A 15,624-nucleotide genomic window follows, 5' to 3' on the forward strand; every position below is an offset into this window, starting at 1 on the left:
TAACGCTTTCGCGATTACTAAATGATCCCGTAACGAAGCGCGCTGCTCTCCGTTGGATCTTCTCTATCTCTTCTATCAACCCTATCTGGTACGGATCCCACACTGCTGAGCAGTATTGAAGCAGTGGGCGAACAAGCGTACTGTACCCTACTTCCTTTGTTTCCGGATTGCATTTCCTTAGGATTCTTACAATGGATCTCAGTCTGGCATCTGCTTTACCGACGATCAACTTTATATGATCATTCCATTTTAAATCACTCCTAATGATAATTTACGGAATTAACTGCTTCCAGTTGCTGACCTGCTATATTGTAGCTAAATGATAAGGGATCTTTCTTTCTATGTATTCGCAGCACATTAGACTTGTCTACATTGAGATTCAATTGCCATTACCTGGATCATGCGTCAATTCGCTGCAGATCCTCCTGCATTTCAGTACAATTTTCCATTGTTACAACCTCTCGATATACCACAGCATCATCCGCAAAAAGCCTCAGTGAACTTCCGTCGTCATCCACAAGATGATTTATGTATATTGTGAATAGCAACGGTCCTACGACACTCCCCTGAGGCACACCTGAAATCACTCTTACCGTGATGTGAAAGAGACGAAGACCGTAGAACACGAAATTCTGATCAGGGATATGTTCCAAAAGAAGGTTCTAGATTCTGATCACCAGAGACAACCGGAAAAGACAACTGGAACAAAGTAGACAGAAGCTCGGAAACAACTTCACTCTGATCGCACGACAAATTACTGAGGAATCGGAAGTTAAATCACGGTCCGTGGGGGCTCAAATCGAGTGAAGAAATGAAACAAGCCTCAAGCAAAGTACCTGTTTGTGATTAAAATCACGTCAAACTTTATACGGAGCTGTGGGCTTGCGGCCTGTCGTGTATGGAGAGTGAACCGACCTGTCGGCGGGCCCCCCGGGCCGCACGGTGGTGACGAGCAGCGGCCGGCAGACGGGCGGCTCCCCAGCGCGGCCGCCGCGCAGAGTCACGCCCAGGCTGCCTGTCTCCGCGTCTCGCTCCAGCACCACCTGCACCGTCTTCTGCACCGGCCTCTCCTCGCCGCCTGCAACAACAAACCTCCCGTCCTCACGCCGCCCCCTAATATTTTTTTTCTTTATTGTGATTTTAATACCCGTATAACAGGTAGGCTGGCAGCAGCACAATACGCCGCTCTTCAGCCAAAGATAGTACAATGATAAAACAGAGAAGACACATGAGTTGGAACAAAACGGCGGGGAAAAAACAATAGACACATGAACATAAAAAACATGAAGCCGTTCACACTCGATGACAAGCCACACTACAAACTGTTGACACGAAGCACAAACACTGAAGATGTCGATGGCACTGGTGAACGATGGAGTGTGACGGTGAACACTGAACTCTAAACACGACGACACTCACGAGACACTAACGGCGATGATCTCCGGCGCGCGAATGTCCATGTAGCGTGTGCGAGTCTGGGGACCTGCCAAGTGGTGAAGAAGGGTGAGAGGGGGGGGGGGCAGAGGGGAGAACAAAGATGCCAATGGCTGAGGAGATGGGAGGAGGAGTAGAGGGACAGGGGAGGGGAAGCCTGGGGGAGGAGTGGGGAGAAATGGAGGAGGGAGGGAAGGGGGGAGAGAAGGGAGGGAGGGTGCCCAAAGGAGCAAACACAGGAAGAGGGAGGGAGGATCAAAGTTGGTAGGAGGGGTAGATGGAGGGGAGGAGGGCATCATCAGGAAGAGGGAGCTGGCGGAAGCCACCTTGGGAGAGGGTGAGGAGGGTGGAGAGATGGAGACCAGGTGGGACGTGGGAATACAGGCGCGGCAGCAGGCAGGGGAGGGAGAGGATGGGGGAGACAGGCGGGTGAGGAGGATCGAGTTTTCGGGAGGTGTACAGGATCCATGACAGTTCGAGGAAAAGGAGGAGGTGGGGGAACGGAATGAGGTCGTACAGGATCCGCATGGGGGAGGGGAGACGGATGTGATAGGTGAGGCGGAGAGCATGGCGCTCAAGGATCTGAAGGGATTAGTAAAAGGAAGGGGGGGGGGGGGAACTCCAGGCAGGACGGGCCGCCCCCTAATACACAGCCACTCCACTTCATCAGACTGTAGCCGCAATCGAAAATCAGGCTGTGCTACTTTCCCCACCCGTATACTGTACCAGCTGATAAATTTTCCACGTCTCCTCAAACACCTTAACGAAAAAACTAATAACTTAACTTTACACTTTCAGCAAAAAGTACAAAATCAAAAACTCGAGTAGTCTGGCAAGAAATTTAAAAGATATACAGGGTGGTCCAGTGATCGTGACTGGATGTTGTGTACATAGCTCTGTGTAGTCAGTGCGTACACAGCTTTCCCACTAGAGCGCGCCCCGCTAAGCACAACAGCGCAGGTGCAGCGCTCGTCCGTCTCTGCACTACGAGATGGCGCTGCCTTAGAGACGGACCAAATTCTGCTTCTGCCGATCCGCATATTAATATGTAACGCAGCCAATGCTGCTAACATAGAACCTTTTCTCCTTGTGGATCACACTCGCGCAGTGATACCTGAACGCGCGAGGTATTATAACGAGTGTACAGACCTCCGATTAGTCAGTCTGCATTTGTCTGCACCACTCTGTACCAGTCTGCATTAGTCTGTAGCCAAGTTTCAGTCTGCGCCTAATAAGAGTATCACATTCCTGTACATAGCCATGAAGATTAATGAATAGACACTTTGTCAAGTATCAGAGATATGTGAGAATAAGATTAACGTACCAAGACCAAAGGAACTTGAGATTGTCAATTGTAAACAGCATCCAGAATCAAGTTACGTACTGACTACGAAGGCTTTCCCGGCGTAATAATTTATAAAATTCTTCTCGGGTATGCAGCCGGATCATGACGTCTTCAAGACACAATATTTCTGCGGTCCAACTGGCCGCCATCATCAGGTGAGAGCGCTGGTGCACAATCTCGCCGGAACTGACTTCCCAGCGCAAGCGGCAGCCCATATATAGGCCGCAGAAGGCCCACAACGCGTGCGCGAAAAGGTGCCGTAGCTGCCCTCTAGTGCAGTAAACATGCCGCGCCGCCGGTGGTGGAAAGAGGCGAAATCGAGATATCGCTGTCAAAAATAAAAGAAAATTAAAAAATTCTATTCCGACGATTGAGACGCAGACCGTTGTTTTTTAATGTCGGATAACACCGGGTCCCAAGTCTTACTTAAAAGATAGCCCTTGTCTCTATTAATAAGATTGTCAGATAAACGAATCTCTATTGATTCTTTTAAAATACAGTCCCAATATCGAGATGCAGGGGCAACCATTTGTGTCGCATCATATTGCATTCTGTGTCCCTGGGTGAAACAGTGCTCTGCCACTGCGGATTTCTCGGGTTGAAGCAGCCGTGTGTGCCGCTGATGCTCAACACATCGGTCCTGAATGGTCCGGATCGTCTGACCAATGTAAGCCTTCCCACAGTGGCAAGGGATCTTGTATACACCGGGCTTCCTCAAACCCAAGTCATCCTTAACAGAGCCAAGAAACGCTCTAAGCTTGGCCGGCGGACGAAAAATACTTTTGATGTGATATCTTTTTAGAATTCTTCCTATCTTCGAGGAAATGCTCCCAGCAAAAGGCAGAAAAGCCACCGATTTGCAGGTATCTTCTGGTGGTTCAGGCGATGGTCCAAACTGGAAAGCACGACGGATCTGTTTATCTGTATAGCCATTCTGCTTGAACACAACCTTAAGGTGGTCCAATTCTTGTGTCAAGCTTTCTCCATCTGAAATGGCATAAGCTCTTCTCGCCAACGTTCGCAGGACCCCTGTACGCTGGAACGATGGATGACAGCTAGAAGCATGCAGGTAACGGTCCGTGTGCGTAGGCTTTCGATAAACACTGTGTCCCAGTGTCCCATCATCCTTTCTGTACACCAGAACATCCAGAAACGGAAGCTTTCCATCACTTTCCACCTCCATGGTAAACTTGATGCTAGGATGCAGGGAATTAAAATGATCTAGGAGGCGGTCAAGAGCCTCTCTCCCATGAGGCCACACCATAAACGTGTCGTCAACGTACCTCCAAAAACAGGTTGGTTTTAAGGACGCCGTCTTCAGCGCCATGTCCTCCAAATCTTCCATAAAAAGGTTGGCGACTATTGGGGACAGTGGGCTCCCCATAGCCACTCCGTCAGTCTGTTCAAAATATTTGTCATTGAATAAAAAGTATGTTGACGTCAGCACGTGGCGACAAAGCCTGGTTGTGTCCTCATCCAGTTTCTCCCCAATTAATTGCAAGGATTCTTCCAGAGGAACCCGGGTAAAAAGCGACACGACATCAAAGCTCACAAGCAAATCGCAGGGACTAAGAGACAAGGACTTCAATCTCTGAATAAACACCATAGAATTGGGAATGTGATGTTCGCATTTACCGACGTGAGGGCCAAGAACAGATGCTAAATACTTGGCTAGATTGTAGGTAGGAGCACCCAAGTTACTCACGATCGGACGAAGCGGGACCCCTTTCTTATGAATCTTGGGTAGGCCGTATAGTCTCGGTGGCACGGCAGCACCAGGACGAAGTTTTTTGAGAACGTCGTCAGGTAAAGAACTCTTCTTCAACAGTGAAAGCGTCTTCCGTTTTATCCGTTCAGTTGGGTCGTCCTGCAATGTTCTGTATGCTGAGTCCTCAAGTAAGAGATCCATCTTCCCCAGATAGTCATTACGTGACAGAAGAACCGTTGCGTTGCCTTTGTCGGCTGGTAGAACTATCAGATCCTCGTCTTCTCTAATGGATCGGACGGCTGCCCTTTCGAGAGAGGAGATGTTACTCCGTGGAGGCGGCGCCCGCAGCAATGTATGTGAGACCTCTTGCCTAATCTCTTCAGCTTGGCCCTCCGAAAGGTTGGACACTGCTTGTTCGACTGCACAGATGAATTCGGTGATAGGCACATTCCTCGGTGTAGGGGCAAAATTCAGGCCTTTCTCCAACACTGACAGTGTAGCGTCGTCCAGTTCTTTACTCGTGAGGTTAATCACTGTCCGTCGACGGGTGTCGTCATCAGATATCATAGGTTGAGAACAAAGCCGTTGAAACTTAGAAGACTGTTTCCTGACGGAGCTCCTATGCGTCCACTCTGATAGTGCCCAAGAAGAACTATCCACCCATTCCCAGGATGCATCCGACAGCAGCGACGATAACTCCAAGTGCACAAAAAGTAAATCCTTGGATATGAGATCCAGTTGTCTTCGTGTGAAGCGAATACGCTCCTTGACTAAGGCGAAACTGGCACGCTTCTTGATGTTGTTGGCCGTTTTCGTATCAATAAAATGCACAAATCTAGCAAACTTAGGTATCACTCTTCCATCGCGGCATCTCAGCAAAAAGGCGAGGGCACTCAGCAACTTGCCCTTCTTCTTGCGAAGTTTATCAAACTTCTTCACGAGTTCCACCATCTCCTCCCCGTAGAGGCTTCTGATGTGACTACGAAGGCTTTCCCGGCGTAATAATTTATAAAATTCTTCTCGGGTATGCAGCCGGATCATGACGTCTTCAAGACACAATATTTCTGCGGTCCAACTGGCCGCCATCATCAGGTGAGAGCGCTGGTGCACAATCTCGCCGGAACTGACTTCCCAGCGCAAGCGGCAGCCCATATATAGGCCGCAGAAGGCCCACAACGCGTGCGCGAAAAGGTGCCGTAGCTGCCCTCTAGTGCAGTAAACATGCCGCGCCGCCGGTGGTGGAAAGAGGCGAAATCGAGATATCGCTGTCAAAAATAAAAGAAAATTAAAAAATTCTATTCCGACGATTGAGACGCAGACCGTTGTTTTTTAATGTCGGATAACACCGGGTCCCAAGTCTTACTTAAAAGATAGCCCTTGTCTCTATTAATAAGATTGTCAGATAAACGAATCTCTATTGATTCTTTTAAAATACAGTCCCAATATCGAGATGCAGGGGCAACCATTTGTGTCGCATCATATTGCATTCTGTGTCCCTGGGTGAGACAGTGCTCCGCTGACGGAGTGGCTATGGGGAGCCCACTGTCCCCAATAGTCGCCAAACTTTTTATGGAAGATTTGGAGGACATGGCGCTGAAGACGGCGTCCTTAAAACCAACCTGTTTTTGGAGGTACGTTGACGACACGTTTATGGTGTGGCCTCATGGGAGAGAGGCTCTTGACCGCCTCCTAGATCATTTTAATTCCCTGCATCCTAGCATCAAGTTTACCATGGAGGTGGAAAGTGATGGAAAGCTTCCGTTTCTGGATGTTCTGGTGTACAGAAAGGATGATGGGACACTGGGACACAGTGTTTATCGAAAGCCTACGCACACGGACCGTTACCTGCATGCTTCTAGCTGTCATCCATCGTTCCAGCGTACAGGGGTCCTGCGAACGTTGGCGAGAAGAGCTTATGCCATTTCAGATGGAGAAAGCTTGACACAAGAATTGGACCACCTTAAGGTTGTGTTCAAGCAGAATGGCTATACAGATAAACAGATCCGTCGTGCTTTCCAATTTGGACCATCGCCTGAACCACCAGAAGATACCTGCAAATCGGTGGCTTTTCTGCCTTTTGCTGGGAGCATTTCCTCGAAGATAGGAAGAATTCTAAAAAGATAACAGACTGACGGAGTGGCTATGGGGAGCCCACTGTCCCCAATAGTCGCCAACCTTTTTATGGAAGATTTGGAGGACATGGCGCTGAAGACGGCGTCCTTAAAACCAACCTGTTTTTGGAGGTACGTTGACGACACGTTTATGGTGTGGCCTCATGGGAGAGAGGCTCTTGACCGCCTCCTAGATCATTTTAATTCCCTGCATCCTAGCATCAAGTTTACCATGGAGGTGGAAAGTGATGGAAAGCTTCCGTTTCTGGATGTTCTGGTGTACAGAAAGGATGATGGGACACTGGGACACAGTGTTTATCGAAAGCCTACGCACACGGACCGTTACCTGCATGCTTCTAGCTGTCATCCATCGTTCCAGCGTACAGGGGTCCTGCGAACGTTGGCGAGAAGAGCTCATGCCATTTCAGATGGAGAAAGCTTGACACAAGAATTGGACCACCTTAAGGTTGTGTTCCAGCAGAATGGCTATACAGATAAACAGATCCGTCGTGCTTTCCAGTTTGGACCATCGCCTGAACCACCAGAAGATACCTGCAAATCGGTGGCTTTTCTGCCTTTTGCTGGGAGCATTTCCTCGAAGATAGGAAGAATTCTAAAAAGATAACAGACTGACGGAGTGGCTATGGGGAGCCCACTGTCCCCAATAGTCGCCAACCTTTTTATGGAAGATTTGGAGGACATGGCGCTGAAGACGGCGTCCTTAAAACCAACCTGTTTTTGGAGGTACGTTGACGACACGTTTGTGGTGTGGCCTCATGGGAGAGAGGCTCTTGACCGCCTCCTAGATCATTTTAATTCCCTGCATCCTAGCATCAAGTTTACCATGGAGGTGGAAAGTGATGGAAAGCTTCCGTTTCTGGATGTTCTGGTGTACAGAAAGGATGATGGGACACTGGGACACAGTGTTTATCGAAAGCCTACGCACACGGACCGTTACCTGCATGCTTCTAGCTGTCATCCATCGTTCCAGCGTACAGGGGTCCTGCGAACGTTGGCGAGAAGAGCTTATGCCATTTCAGATGGAGAAAGCTTGACACAAGAATTGGACCACCTTAAGGTTGTGTTCAAGCAGAATGGCTATACAGATAAACAGATCCGTCGTGCTTTCCAGTTTGGACCATCGCCTGAACCACCAGAAGATACCTGCAAATCGGTGGCTTTTCTGCCTTTTGCTGGGAGCATTTCCTCGAAGATAGGAAGAATTCTAAAAAGATATCACATCAAAAGTATTTTTCGTCCGCCGGCCAAGCTTAGAGCGTTTCTTGGCTCTGTTAAGGATGACTTGGGTTTGAGAAAGCCCGGTGTATACAAGATCCCTTGCCACTGTGGGAAGGCTTACATTGGTCAGACGATCCGGACCATTCAGGACCGATGTGTTGAGCATCAGCGGCACACACGGCTGCTTCAACTCGAGAAATCCGCAGTGGCGGAGCACTGTCTCACCCAGGGACACAGAATGCAATATGATGCGACACAAATGGTTGCCCCTGCATCTCGATATTGGGACTGTATTTTAAAAGAATCAATAGAGATTCGTTTATCTGACAATCTTATTAATAGAGACAAGGGCTATCTTTTAAGTAAGACTTGGGACCCGGTGTTATCCGACATTAAAAAACAACGGTGTGCGTCTCAATCGTCGGAATAGAATTTTTTAATTTTCTTTTATTTTTGACAGCGATATCTCGATTTCGCCTCTTTCCACCACCGGCGGCGCGGCATGTTTACTGCACTAGAGGGCAGCTACGGCACCTTTTCGCGCACGCGTTGTGGGCCTTCTGCGGCCTATATATGGGCTGCCGCTTGCGCTGGGAAGTCAGTTCCGGCGAGATTGTGCACCAGCGCTCTCACCTGATGATGGCGGCCAGTTGGACCGCAGAAATATTGTCTTGAAGACGTCATGATCCGGCTGCATACCCGAGAAGAATTTTATAAGTTACGTACTGTCTATGCTTTTAATTATTTTAATAAATGTGTGTGAAAATTAATCAAGTTCTGTTTAAAGTTGGTCACCGTCAATCTGCTACTCTAAGCGTGCAAGTGGCATTTCTATCGTCTGACCTAACGGCAGAAGATAAACACGCCACGATAAGACCACAAGACATATCGCTCACACTCGCCTACTACGTTAGAGCGACAAGTCAAATAATCTGATGGTGTGTGTACCGAAGGTCTTACAGTACGCACACCACACTGGGCCAAATATCTCACGAAATAAGCGTCAAATGAAAAAACTACAAAGAACGAAACTTGTCTAGCTTGAATGGGGAAACCAGATGGCGCTATGGTTGGCCCGCTGCCGTAGGTCAAACGGATATCAACTGCGTTTTTTAAACAGGAATCCCCATTTTTATTACATATTCGTGTAGTACGTAAAGAAATATGAATGTTTTAGTTGGACCACTTTTTTCGCTTTGTGATAGATGGCGCTGTAATAGTCAGAAACATATAGCTCACAATTTTAGACGAACAGTCTGTAACAGGTACGTTTTTTGAATTAAAATACAGAACTTAGGTACGTTTGAACATTTTATTTCGGTTGTTCCAATGTGATACATGTACCTTTGTGAACTTATCATTTCTGAGAACGTATGCTGTTACAGCGTGATTACCTGTAAATACCACATTAATACAATAAATGCTCAAAATGATGTCCGTCAACCTCAATGTATTTGGCAATACGTGTAACGACATTCCTCTCAACAGCGAGTAGTTCGCCTTCCGTAATGTTCGCACATGCATTGACAATGCGCTGACGCATGTTGCCAGGCGTTGTCGTTGGATCACGATAGCAAATATCCTTCAACTTTCCGCACAGAAAGAAATACGGGGACGTCAGATCCGGTGAACGTGCGGGCCGTGGTATGGTGCTTCGACGACCAATCCACCTGTCACGAAATATGCTATTCAATACCGCTTCAACCGCACGCGAGTTATGTGCCGGACGTCCTTCATGTTGGAAGTACATCGCCATTCGGTCATGCAGTGAAACACCTTGTAGTAACGTCGGTAGAACATTACGTAGGAAATCAGCATACATTGCACCATTTAGATTGCCATCGATAAAATGGGGGCCAATTATCCTTCCTCCCATAATGCCGCACCATATATTAACCCGCCAAGGTCGCTGATGTTCCACTTGTCGCAGCCATCGTGGATTTTCCGTTGCCCAATAGTGCATATTGTGCCGGTTTACGTTACCGCTGTTGGTGAATGACGCTTCGTCGCTAAACAGAACGCGTGCAAAAAAATCTGTCATCGTCCCGTAATTTCTCTTGTGCCCAGTGGCAGAACTGTGCGCGACGTTCAAAGTCGTCGCCATGCAATTCCTGGTGCATAGAAATATGGTACGGGTGCAATCGATGTTGATGTAACATTCTCAACACCGACGTTTTTGAGATTCCCGATTCTCGCGCAATTTGGCTGCTACTGATGTGCGGATTAGCCGCGATAGCATCCTTTGTTGCAGGTCGTGGTTGACGTTCCACGTGTTGCTGAACACTAGCCATACATCAACAAGACATCGACCTTTTCTGCAATTGCTAAACGGTCCATTTTAACACGGGTAATGTATCACGGAGCAAGTACTGTCCGCATTGGCGGAATGTTACGTGATGCCACGTACTTATACGTTTGTGACTATTACAGCCACCATCTATCACAAAGCGAAAAAAGTGGTCCAACTAAAACATTCATATTTCTTTACTACCACACGAATATGTAATAACAATGGGGATTCCTATTTTTAAAAAACGCAGTTGATATCCCTTTGACCTATGGCAACGCCATGTAGCGGGCCAACCATAGCGTCATCTGGTTTTCCCCTTCAAGCTAGACGAGTCTCGTTCGTTGTAGTTTTTTCGCTTGATGCTTATTTCGTGAGATATATGGCCCGGTCACTATCAATGGACCACCCTGTATAAATACTACCCAACGGTAAATTTATTTCATTTGCTGTCACTAATCTATGAACCAGTACAGGAAACTATCCAAATTATAAAACATAACCTGTTACAATATAAGAAAATATCCTTGACTGGAACTCTCGAAATCATTTCTCTTTTGGAATTAGCACTATCACAATTTTTTTTTAAATTTAACAACCGAATTTATATCCAAGCAGATGGAGTATCCATAGCTAATAGTGCAGCAGGCACATTATCCGATATTTTCCAAAATTCTCTGGAAGAGAAATTCTTTAACTCAAATTGGCCTACTCTCAAACAAATTGGGTACTACTTTAGGTATGTAGATGTTACCCTCATGTTGATTGGTAACAACGACGCAGGTATCGAAAACATCCACCAAAAACTCAGCCAACACTCTATAATTGATTTAGCTATGGAAATTGAGAAAGACAGTACCATTAACTATCTATATCCCACAATTAGCAAAAATAATAATCACGATACGTTTGATATCTATAGAAAAAAAATACCATTTCTGACATAAACTAGCAATTTTTCATTCAATTAGTAGTAGATGAAATAACCTACCACCAGAAGAACCCACAATTCAAAAAGAACTCAACACACTTCGTTATACAGCCTATATAAATGACTTTGACCCCAACATAATCATAAAATTATACTGTAAGTGTAAAACCGCAAAGCAGAACACAATACATAGCGAGATATGCCTAACTCGAGAAACATCACCTACGTAAAATATAAGGTACGTACCAACTCTGTACCTTGCTAGAATTTCCAACAAAATTAATGTACTTTTTAAAGCCACAAGTATTCAACTAGCCTTTCCATTCAATAACGATTTTTCAACAAAATTGCGTTCTGTCCCCACTAGAACATCCGAATATGGTAACGCAGGTATGTATAAAATCACACGTGGCAGCTGTAATAGCCTTTAAATTGGTCAAACGGGAATAAATTTTTACGTCAGATATAAGGAACACATCAGAGGCAACGAGAATAATCAGTCGAGCTTCTTTCTACATTTTAAACATCAAAACCACACTGTTGATAAATCGAAAATACACTCCAAATTCTGTCCAGAATACCAAAAGGTTTTACAATAAACGATCTTGAAGAATTGTAAATCTATATACACACGAGAAAATACCCACAAGAAATTTTAAAGGAGCATACAGAATTTAGACACAAGTGCTACCTGAAATACACACACCAAAAAAATTTTGCATCACCTCGGTTCCGAGAGTTCCGGAACCTGTACAGAAAATTGGAGTAGAGATCAACATAAACGTCATTTCCACTCTTTTGATTGCTCATGAAAACCACAAATTGCATGTTGTACCACCATACAGTGAGACTTCCAGTGGTGGTGGTCCAGATTGCTGTACACACTGGTACCTCTAATACCAGTAGCACGTCCTCTTGCATTGATGCATGCCTGTATTCGTGGTGGCATACTATCCACAAGTTCATCAAGGCACTGTTGGTCCACATTGTCCCACTCCTCAACGGTGATTCGGCGTACCTTCCTCTGGAGAACATGCTGACCACTCTAGTCGAGCGATGTCGTTATCCTGAAGGAACTCATTCACAAAATGTGCATGAGGGGGGCGCGAATTTTCGTCTACGAAAAGGAATGCCTCGCCAATAGGCTGCCGATATGGTTGCACTATCGGTCCGAGGATGGCATTCACGTATCGTACAATCGCTACGGCGCCTTCCATGACCACCAGCGTCATACGTCGGCCCCACATCATGTCACCCCAACACAGCAGGGAACCTCCACCTTGCTACACTCGCTGGACAGTGTGTATAAGGCGTTCAACCTTACCGGATTGCCTCCAAACACGTCGCCGACGATTGTCTGGTTGAAGGCATAGGAGACACTCATCGGTGAAGAGAACGTGATGCCAATCCTGAGAGGTCTATTCTTCATGTTGTTGGGCCCATCTGTACCGCACTGCATGGTGTCGTGGTTGCAAAGGTGGACCTCGCCATGGACGTCGGGAGTGAAGCTGCGCATCATGGAGCCTATTGCGCACAGTTTGAGTCGTAACACGACGTCCTGTGGCTGCACGAAAAGCATTATTCAACATTGTGACTTTGCTGCCAGGGTTCCTCCGGGCCATAATCCGTAGGTATCGGTAATCCACTGCAGTAGCTGCCCTTGGGTGGGCTGAGCGAGGCATGTCATCGACAGTTCCTGTCTCTTTGTATCTCCTCCATGTCCGAACAAAATCGCTTTGGTTCACTCCGAGACGCCTGGACACTTCCCTTGTTGAGAGACCTTCCTGGCACAAAGTAACAATGCGTACGCGATGGAACCGCGGTATTGAGCTTCTAGGCATGGTTGAACTACAGACAGCACGAGCCGTGTTCCTCCTTCCTGGTGGAATGACTGGAACAGATCCGCTGTCGGACCCCCTCCGTCTAATAGGCGCTGCTCATGCATGGTTGTTTACATCTTTGGGCGGGTTTAATGACATCTCTGAAGAGTCAAAGGGATTGCGTCTGTGATACAATATCCGCAGCCAACGTCTATCTTCAGGAGTTCCGGGAACCGGAGTGATGAAAACTTTTTTTGACGTGTGTACTTGATTGAACTTTTAGAATACGGAAATGGATAAATCTGAAGTAACAACATCCAAAGATAATCGTGAAATACTTTAGTTAGTAAAATAATATCGCTGTTCATCTGCATAATCTTTGTAAACATATAACGCCGTAAGAGCTGAGTTGTCAAACTACTGCCTAACCACACCTAACGTATAATATTCAATATATTTACGTCATTTACCATCTTATCAAAATAGTGACAGTTCGCTCTTGACATAACATGAACGTCACATCAGTCTGCACGTTAGTACAATATATTCACTTTAATATAAATGACATTGACATTTACACACGTTCTCACCAAAATTGTATTGGCAGGTACTTGACAGTGGCAATAAATGTCAGAACAGTCTGTCGTGCATAAAGATTAGTTATTATAAGCAGCTATAATGGTGCATCTTTCTAATAATCTAATAAACTTAAATACTTTCGCCATTCCTGATATCGAATCCCGACATCATATTGTATCCCCTATTGCCTGTATCAATACAAAATTTGCAAAAAAAGTGTGGCCAAACTTTAAAGAAACATCTCTCACAGACAGAGGAATAAAATGTGTTATACGGACACGGATAACGAAACGCAGTATTTCCATGTCAAAGCTCATTTTCTACTTCTAATTATAATCATATTAATGATGGGAAACGACTGGTTTGAATCATACTTAATAAACAGAATGCGAGAAGTTCTGCTGAATAATTCAAACTGTTGGAAGGAGAAAATTGTTAGTGATAAGAAAGAAAGTAGGAAGAGAGTCCCACAAGCTTCAATTTTGGGTCAACCCCTTGTCTTTATGATGCGTCAAATGGTTCAAATGGCTCTGAGCACTATGGGACTTAACTGCTGAGGTCATCAGTCCCCTAGAACTTAGAACTACTTAAACCTAACTAACCTAAAGACATCACACACATCTATGCCCGAGGCAGGATTCGAACCTGCGACCGTAGCGGTCGCGCGGTTCCAGACTGTAGCGCCTAGAACCGCTCGGCCTCTCCGGCCGGCTATGATGCGTCATCGAGGTTCCCCAGGAGGTTGTGCCATCACGTCGTCATAAAAAAAATTGTGTCAACGTTTGTGTCGGCATTGTTGGTGTATGTTTCTTAGAAAACTGACCACGCTTTTTCAGAGGATGCTCTACCTGTTTCACAAAATTTCGGGAGAACTGCCGGATGTTTGTAACTTCTTCCCACAATATTTCGGCACGAGTCTTGGCCATCTTCATGTGATACTGGTGAAAACACACTGAGCTGTGGTATTTAAGGCCCCGCCAGCACATGCGTGGTGGATACACTTGGCGTTGCACAGCGAGCGCTACTTGAGCGCGTTCGATTCTACTGCGCCGCGTGCCCTCCTTGGTGAAAACTCGCAGCATCGATATCAATTAGATTGATTTCCCGCGGTTCTATCACAGAACTACTCCGGCTACGGTGGACACGAAGTTTTTCAATGACTGGATTCTATGCTGAATTTAATTCAAAATCGCTGTCTCGATTAATAAGAAACTCACTGTCAGACAGTCGTATTTCCACGGATTCATTTATAATACAGGGCGATTCAAAAAGAATACCACAACTTTAGGAATTTAAAACTCTGCAACGACAAAAGGCAGAGCTAAGCACTATCTGTCGGCGAATTAAGGGAGCTATAATGTTTCATTTAGTTGTACATTTGTTCGCTTGAGGCGCTGTTGACTAGGCGTCAGCGTCAGTTGATGCTAAGATGGCGACCGCTCAACAGAAAGCTTTTTGTGTTATTGAGTATGGCAGAAGTGAATCGACGACAGTTGTTCAGCGTGCATTTCGAACGAAGTATGGTGTTAAACCTCCTGATAGGTGGTGTATTAAACGTTGGTATAAACAGTTTACAGAGAATGGGTGTTTGTGCAAAGGGAAAAGTTCTGGACGGCCGAGAACGAGTGATGAAAATGTAGCACGCATCCAGCAAGCATTTGTTCACAGCCCAGGAAAATCGACTCGCAGAGCTAGCAGAGAGCTGCAAATTCCACAATCAACTGTATGGAGAGTCCTACGAAAAAGGTTAGTTATGAAACCTTATCGTCTGAAATTGGTTCAAGCACTGTCTGCAGCTGGTAAGATTAAAAGAATCGATTTCTGTGATTTTATCCTTGCTCAAATGGAAACAGATGAATCTTTCGTTTCAAAGATTGTGTTTAGTGATGAAGCAACTTTCCACACTAACAGGAAAGTCAACCGTCACAATGTCTGTATATGGGGCACTGAGAATCCGCGGGAAACAACTCAGTATGAACGTGACTCGCCTACGGTGAACGTTTTCTGTGCCATTTCAGCCAATAAAGTTTTTGGTCCCTTTTTCTTCAAAGGTGCTACTGTAACTGGATTACAGTATCTGGAGATGTTAGAGAAATGGCTGTTCCCTCAGCTCGAACAAGAAGCACAACAATTCATATTTCAGCAGGATGGAGCGCCACCACATTGGCAC

The 15,624-nt window shown here is 46.0% G+C and overlaps 1 protein-coding gene across 1 annotated transcript in view; it reads right to left on the bottom strand.

Moving 5' to 3' along the window:
* Positions 1–15,624, bottom strand: part of LOC126248080 (glutamate receptor-interacting protein 1) — a 535,929-nt gene that overhangs the window by 258,936 nt on the left and 261,369 nt on the right. Inside the window, exon 4 of the mRNA XM_049948737.1 lies at positions 916–1,078. Coding sequence (XP_049804694.1) covers positions 916–1,078 — 163 coding nt within the window. The remainder of the gene's footprint in view (positions 1–915; positions 1,079–15,624) is intronic.

The sequence above is a fragment of the Schistocerca nitens genome, chromosome 3 (assembly GCF_023898315.1).
Source record: "Schistocerca nitens isolate TAMUIC-IGC-003100 chromosome 3, iqSchNite1.1, whole genome shotgun sequence".
In the NCBI taxonomy this organism is placed as follows: domain Eukaryota; kingdom Metazoa; phylum Arthropoda; class Insecta; order Orthoptera; family Acrididae; genus Schistocerca; species Schistocerca nitens.